Source organism: Pundamilia nyererei, unplaced genomic scaffold, assembly GCF_000239375.1.
Source record: "Pundamilia nyererei isolate P.nyererei 1_Seehausen unplaced genomic scaffold, PunNye1.0 scaffold00077, whole genome shotgun sequence".
NCBI lineage: Eukaryota > Metazoa > Chordata > Actinopteri > Cichliformes > Cichlidae > Pundamilia > Pundamilia nyererei.
Genome location: NW_005187478.1, coordinates 2,662,915 through 2,671,146, shown reverse-complemented (window position 1 = coordinate 2,671,146; position 8,232 = coordinate 2,662,915). Strand labels below are relative to the sequence as shown.

The window sequence follows — 8,232 nt, the reverse complement described above, 5'->3', positions numbered from 1 at the left end:
ACACACACACACACACACACACACACACACACACACACACACACACACACACACACACACACACACACACACCCAACTACTGCAAGGTCACATCACACAAACCTCTACACACATGCACACAAACACCTGCTGACACACACGTAAACTGAGCCTTTTAGGCACACAAACAGGAGGGGAGTGAGGGATCGAGAGAAAGAGGGAGAGATGGCGAGGGGGGATGTGGTGCCAAGAGATAAATCTGTCCTCCTGCCAAGCTTCCTAGATAATCAATCACAGGAATGACAATGGAGACACACACAGTGTGTACACAAACACACATGTTCGAGTGCTGCGTCAGGTTTGGCGTTCTGCAGGGTGAATTCATCTGCCATTTCCACAGGTACTGGTTTAAATCCAGTGTTTCCATCAACAATGGAACGTTTTATTGTTCTTTTCTGAGACATGATCTCCATTCACTTCCAAAACAGACTGTAATATCATTCCCAATAATTGGATTTCATAAAAGGGGGGAAAATCCTTAAAAGACCACCAACAGAAGAGCTGCATGGCTAATGTAACAGATTTAGTAGGTGAAGAGCGTCAAGTGTCAGCTCTCAGCGAACAGAGGGGAGGACAGGAGGGGAGAGTGTGAGGATGAAGGTGAGTGAGAGGAGAGAATAGTGCCATGGTTAAATCAACCAGGCAGAAGCACTTAATATACACCTATTACGCTCACATCTTGCTCCATGTTTTTATTGTTTGACTCCACTAAAGCTGCACTTCTTGATTCACAGTTCAAAATCTTTATCACACTGTGGCAGACTACACATTTGATTAACAACTGAAAGAATCCTGGAAAATCGGTTATAATATCCTGGGATGTGGTGCAGCCCCTCCATTTATCCTCCATCTAAAACAGTTTAAGCTCATTCTCCATTAAGCCAACTTTGTTCTAATTGACCTCATTGACAACTCGTCAGTAATAAGTCAAAATATCAGAAGAAAACTGAACAGTGTCCAACATTTGTCACATTTTGTGACTATGGTATAAAACAGAAATTACAAGATCAAAATTTAATCACAGTGATTATATTCTGATAATTATTAGAGCAACATTCAAGCACAAGCTTTGATCAGTTAGTTCTCACACAGAAATGGTTGCGTAAGCTTAATGTACTGGGTATGAGGTTAACTTTTTAGAATCTGAGAAGCTTTATTAAAATGTAAATTTCTGAACAAATCCCAGATTCACCTGATTAACTCAAGAGAATCGGCCCAATTGGTTAAAAAGGGGAGAAAGGATTCACATTCTAATTATATCTGCATCTATATCTCTATATCATATCTAGGATTGGGCGGTATAAACGGTATACGGTAGAAACAATATGAATTTGGCCAAAGGTAGAGATTTAGACTATACCGCTCCACCGCGATAGCGCATGTTGATGGTGTCATCAAGCTGCGCCCGTTTTGGTCGAAAGCATCGCAGCAGCTGCAAGCAATATCATCTGCAAATTTAACTCTGTTAAATTTAATAAATTCTGTTTTCATGTATGTCTGGATGTTAAACTTAATTGTTAAACCTGGTAAAGCAGCAACACTGATCATTTTATTAAAGATGAACGAATTTAGGCAGTTTTTAACTCTCAGTGATGCCACAGTGATCGTTTCACTTTAGGACCTGAAGCAGACGGAGTTTTGCACCCAGATTACTCTGCGAGGCTCCTGACTACAGTAGCCGTAATGCTCCAACAATCCATCAAGCGGTGCGGCTTCGTAGCTTACCAAAGTCATACTAAAACATTTTGACAGATTTTTGAGCGCCGTGCACCACATAAGGTTCAAGGTCAGTAAGCACAACCAGAATTCATACATAAGGCGCACCGGAGCATGTTTCAAATTATACCACAATATGGATTTTAGGCCATATAGCCCAGCCCTAATCATATCTAATTGGTTAGATCAATGGCAGTCACTAGACCAGGGGTGGGCAATCTCAGTCCACGAGGACTGGTGTCCCTGCAGGTTTTAGATGTGTCCTCGAACCAACACAGCTGATTTAAATGGCTAAATTAGCTCCTCAACATGTCCTGAAGTTCTCCAGAGGCCTGGTAACGAACTAATCATGTGATTCAGGTGTGTTGACCCAAGGTGAGATCTAAAACCTGCAGGGACACCGGCCCTCGTGGACTGAGATTGCCCACCCCTGCACTAGACTATAATGTAAAAATTTGCAAATGTTAGCAACTTTCAGCCTGAATTGTCACCTTTTGGGACAAGGTGACTGTGGCTAAGATGGTGTCAATGCCTCTAAAAGGACAAATGCTTCTTAACCTCCTAGGACCTGGCGTCCACATATGTGGATATCACATTTTGGGTTATTTAGACCAAAATACTCAATTTTGCTCTACAAGGGCCTGATATCCACTTACGAGGACATTATACTGCTACTGTTCTATCGAAATTTTAAACGACTATCCTCATAAGTGGCTCTCATTTTTCTCAGAAACAAAAATTAGGTAAAAAAAACCAAACAAAAAAAACCTAATAATTCTTTGTTTTTACATTCATCAGGTCCCAATCAGCCCAAATATCAAAGAGAAATTAAAAATGCATGCCGTGGAAGAGTTCGGGTTTTAGGAGGTTTAAGGAATTTTTAACACCAGAAATTCCTTAAAAAAGAAAAATGGTGTATTTCTTTCACAGATATGAACACTGGTGATCTGGAAATTTCAGTTTAAAATATAATGCAAGAAAACCTGGATGCTTACACTTAAAACATAGTCCTGAGTTTGACAACTTAAGCAAAGGTCAAGTGAGCCATATGCTGAGGGAATAAAGACTGCACACCACTTTGTTATATTATTCTAATAACATAAGCTTTGCTTGCTTTTGTTGACACTTTATGTGTAAGATGGGGAACATGTTCTTTTTAGAGAGAAGATTCAATACAAACAAATTTCTATCCTGATGGAACCGGTTCCCACCTATAGGACAAGGGCTCACTGACTCACTGGTTTTATGAGTATAAAAAGGATGTGAATCATATACTGTGGCCTTCTCAGTCACCAGTATAACACAGATAAACAGCTTTAGGAGACTTTGGACTGTCATGAAAGGCAGTGCTATCCAACAACATAATCAAAGCACCAATGAGGAGATATCAGGAACAACTGTACTGCCCGAACAGGTACTAGAACAAAACACCTTTTTCCTTAACCTCTAACATGTCTATGTTGTTATAAAGTATATATGCCTATAACTTGTATAGACATATATATATATAACAAGTACAAAGTCATACTATCTGCTGTCAATCTCCATTGATCATTTTCACTTAGTTTGACTCTGTGTGTCCAGTGAATCCAGAAGACAAGTGTCCATCCCAGCATCCATCTATTATTATAGACAGACAGTTCAGATGGGATAAATTTCAACTTTACCAAGAGAAAAATCAATGAAAAATGAACTGTGCTCATGTGTTGAGTAAGCAGTCAGCTGCAGAATATTTTCATTCGCCGAACTTCGAAAAAACACCCGGCGTCTTCATATCAAAGCAGCATTTCCTCAAAGCTACAGAACCCCAGTAAGCTAGATGTATAGCAGAGCAGGGGGAGGGGTAAGACAGGCGCGTTATATGTCAACTAGAGTGCTGCACACAACATAGTGTGCGTGAGATGTAGAATAAAGGTCACACCCCAGCACTCTGCCAGAGCTTTGACCTTGAGCTGCTGACGAAGGCACGCGTGCATGTGTGCGTGCATGTGTAATAACCATGCTTAGTGAACAGATGGAGCTTAGAGTACCAGACATGCAGTCATCATGACTGACTGACCAGCTTGGTGTGTGTGTCTGTGTGTGGGGCTCTTTCTAACAAGTGCATCATGAGGCGCACAGAAACCTTGCTTCCCGGGCCACATGCACACGCTACTCTAACTCCTCTAGTTAGGCTATCCTATTTCTCAAGGCACATTCACTATTCCGTTCCAGAGCACCGTTGGTGTGTGTGTAATGACGGGGGCTGCTGGGCCTGCAGCTAGAGCCAGAATGGCAGAACGGCACATGCAGTGCGTGCCCCAGTGAGGAGCAAGGCTCACCAGTCAACCTGGCATGTAGGTCAGGAGTGCTGGATAAATTAAGTGTGACGGCTGAAATGTCAACCACTGAACACAGCGATGTAGGCTTGGAAGTGGGGAGGTGGGGAGGCGTGGGGGTGGAAGAGAAAATGGGGACTGGATCTTTGGGTGTGTATGTCCATAGGGCTGCTATTGTGTGTGAATGGGTCAGTGGAGAAAGGGGGCTTTGAGCGACAAAACAAGCTAATGGAAGGCGAGGACACGTGACGCAGGCGGCAATGGTGGCAGGCGGCACTCAAACCCACAAACGTGCTGGTCGCCACTGAGAATGTCTTCCCACCATTCCTGTCCTCCCTTCACTTGAGATTTTCTTTCGGTTTTTCACTTCTTTCCTCTTAATGTTTTTTTTCTCTCACTCCAAATCACTTAATCACACCCCATCCTCACGGTCTCCCTGTTGTCCAAACTGTCTCTCTGCACATCCGGCTACACAACATTAACTTAATGATGGCACCCCTGAAAAGGAGAGGACAAATAGTAAGACAGACAGGGAGAGCGGAAAGAGAGGAGACTGGGAGGAGAGAGACAGGAAGGGAGGTTTCCTCTACAGAGGAGGGGGATAGTGGAAGCAAGGGGGAGGAGAAATTATGCTAGTGGCGCCTCTGTGCATGCGTGTGCACGCGTGTGCACGCGTGTCGCAGGATATGCAGCTCACAGGAAATAAGCGGCTGCAAAAATCCATACCCCCTCCCCCCACCACACACACGGAAACACAACCACCGTGCACAAGGCCCGCAGCAGAACACACAAAAGGAAAAGAAAAAAAAAAACCATGAACAAACATACACAAAACCCCAGTGAGCCAGTGCCCAATGCACCGCTGTGTTCTCAAATGTCATGTACAGACACACACACACTCCTGCACACACATACACACTTCCCTTACACTCCAAATACACACATTCCCCCACCCACATGAAAAATAAACATTCACATAAAATACACCCACACATGAAAACAAATGCACATAGTCTTGATCTCACTCACACATACTCAGCCTTGCTACCACATCAAAGTGTCTGTTTGACGGAGACTCACCTGTATGTGAGGCACTTTCTGTGGGGTAAGAGGGGGTGAGGAGAGTGGGTGGGAGGCAGAAGGTGGAGGTGCCCACGGGTGGGAGGCCTGGTTGGGGGGAGGGGGCGTGCTCTGCAAGTGATGAGGGTGTGAGGGCAGGTGTGTGTGCTGCGTCTGAGGGCTCTGAGTGGGTGGCCCAAGGCCCTGGTTTGGAGCCGGGATTCCATGTTGACCAACAGGCGGTCCCTGAAAACTCATGGGTGCCGGCTGCATATGCTGCCCACTTCGAGAGGCCTGCTGCTGGGTCTGGAGTAGACGCTGGTCTCCGCCCTGGCTTGCGGGGGCTTCGTGCCCTGGATAAAGCGACAGGACAAAAAAGGAAAAAACAAACAAACAAAAAAAAGAATCATTATCGTCGTGTCACCCTTGTCAACTATTTAGATGGAATTAAGGCAGTATTCCTTTTTACCCTGTGTTTGATAATGAAATTCATCTGAACACTTTGATGCCCCCCCCCCCAAACAGATGTGGACATACTCTTACTTTTCCATATTTTGATCATTTCTCTTAAACAAAAGTCACGTTTCAAGTATCATGGCATCAAATCATGTGCCTGTTTAAGCTTTACTCAGTATTTAGCCAATACAACCATGATGGAGATGGCTTTAGTTTCTAGTTCTGTCCTTCTGTAAATTGAAGAAACTGATCTTGATCGCCAATAAAGGATCAAAGTGAAGCCCGTGAACAGAACACTGCTTACCCTGCTGCTGCTGGAGCTGAGGCCTGTTTGGTCCCATTTGTGCGCCACGCTGTGGCCCCATACCAGGATACATCTGCCCCGCACTGGGGGCCATGCTATGGGGTTGCTGGTGTTGGGGGTGTGGGGCAGGCAGCGGGGTTTGTGGAGTCCTCTGTGGATGGGCCATAGCACTGGGTGGAGAATGCATTGCTGTGTATCCTGCAACCTCTGGGGGCCCAGCTAGCCCTGTGCTAGGAGGTCTGCCCTGTTGGGCAGGAGGAGGGGTCGGGGCTCCCAAAACCCGCATTGGGGACATGGATGAAGGAGAGGAGTAGGTTCCCTGAGCTGGGGGGGCAAGATGGGACTGGGCTTGGTTTTGGGGTTGGGACATATTTTGCGGGTGGTTTAGGGGGTGCATAGGCTGGCTCTGCTGCCCTGCCTGCTGCTGCATCGGGGCAGAATGAGTCTGATGGGCTTGGTGTGGTGGTCCAGGGGGGTATCGTTGTCCCTGCTGCCCTGCTGCCGGGCCTGTTCCCTGGTTAAACCTCTGGCCAAGCTGCCCTGATCCCATGGGCTGGCTAGCATTAGCACTGACATTAGTATTAGGAGCCTGGCCCATCCCAGGTCCTATGGCACCATACTGGGGCTGATAGCCAGAGTACTGAGTACCCCCAAACCCTCCCATGCCTTGTTGGTGGTGGGGGTGCGGCGGCTGTCTGGATGGGGAGTGTGGATATCGGGATGTGTGTCCCATATTGGGATAGCCTTGGGATTGTGCCTGAGGCTGAGGGTGTCTCATCTGGTTACCCCCGATTCCAACATGTCCCAAGTAGTGAGATGTGTCCTGAGCAGGAGGGGGTGCCATGCTCTGTGGAGGGTAGTGTTGATTCATGCGGGCTGCATTAGATGTGGGTGGACCTTGAATCCCACCATAATTGCCTTGAGACATTTGGTAGCTTCCCATCTGGTTGGGAGTAGCCCCTGGTTGTGCTGGAGCCTGTGGATAAGCTGGTCTGGTCTGCTGCTGCTGCTGCTGGCCCCAAACTCCCCCACCTCCTCCTCCTCCTCCAGTATCACCCTGGTACCCATGGTGGGGGTTGCTAGCGTTAGCTGGGTTACTGTGGTAGTGGGAGGTCATGCCATTCATAGCCGTGTTCACATTTGGGGGACCCTGGCTGGGGCCATTCTGAGCCATCATTCGTCCTCCAGGGGTGCCGGCTTGATCATAGCCTGTATACGGGCCATGGTCGTACATTTGCCCCAATTTAGGCTGTGCTGGGGTAGGCCCACTCCCATGCATCATCCCCTGGTGGTATCCCCTGCTTCCCTGGTGTTCATGGTTCAGAGCGGAATTTGTCTGCTGGGCAAGAGGAGCAGACTGGCCTGGGACCGACTGCTGAGGAAAGCAGTCTCCTAAACCATCTAACCCATCTGAGAACAGCCCTGGGTCGTCCCCGAATAAGCTCAACATCCCAGGGTCCGCCATGACTGGATGGAGGCCCCACAGATGGCGGGGACTGGATGGAGGGAGATTTGTTGTGCAGTGAGAAGCTAATCAGATAGCTGCTAATTTGAAGCTTTCCACCATGGTCCTCATGAAGGTTTCTGGTGAGACAGGAAGAGAAAAAGAAACAGTGGAATTAATGCAGGTATTCAGAGAAGGGCAAAGAGCTCCTGGATGCTTCACTATGAAAATAATTTACTTTAACAGTCCCCCGATGAACTGTCACATGCTGCCTTTGTTAATTCATACAGAACTAGTCTTCAATAGTTCTGTATTAATAAAGTGTTTACATAGTAAATCCACAGCCACCTAACTTAATCTACTCATGTAGTGTGATACTATTAACAGGTATAGGACTCCATATGCCAGTAACAATATAATATACCAGTTTCTCATATTAACTTTATATTCAGCAAGTTGTTTTATCATTTTTTGATGAATATGAGCGAATGACTTCATCCACAATTACTCAGTCCTCCTCACTCTTATTTCCAATGATTAGTCACTGCTAAAAAGCTGTGAGAGTCCCCAGCATCCTTCAGCAGCTCACCTAGAGAGCATCTTATCTGGTTTGCTCCAACTAGACTATATTAGGCTGCAGCTGGTCAACGAGCCCTTGTTCTGCTCTGCTCCAGGGCAGCTCTAAGCAGAACCTACAACAGGTGGAGAGCTGGTTCATTTTCAGCTACACCAAGGTCACAGAGGGTGGAGAGCAGAGCAAGAAGTACAGCCATCAGCTGCAGTCCAACACAAGGACGTGGAGACTCACTGGAAAAGCAACTGATTTAGAGGCTAGTTACACTAATAATAATAATACTACTACTAATAATAATACTAATAATAATACTAATAATAAT

The 8,232-nt window shown here is 46.2% G+C and overlaps 1 protein-coding gene across 1 annotated transcript in view; it reads right to left on the bottom strand.

The window, feature by feature from the left end:
• chd7 (chromodomain helicase DNA binding protein 7) overlaps positions 1–8,232 on the bottom strand; it is a 69,196-nt gene that overhangs the window by 43,750 nt on the left and 17,214 nt on the right. The window contains exons 2-3 of the mRNA XM_013911997.1: positions 5,893–7,476; positions 5,154–5,485 (exon numbers count right to left, since the gene is read on the bottom strand). Of these exons, the coding sequence (XP_013767451.1) occupies positions 5,154–5,485; positions 5,893–7,357 (1,797 nt within the window). The 5' untranslated portion in view covers positions 7,358–7,476. The remainder of the gene's footprint in view (positions 1–5,153; positions 5,486–5,892; positions 7,477–8,232) is intronic.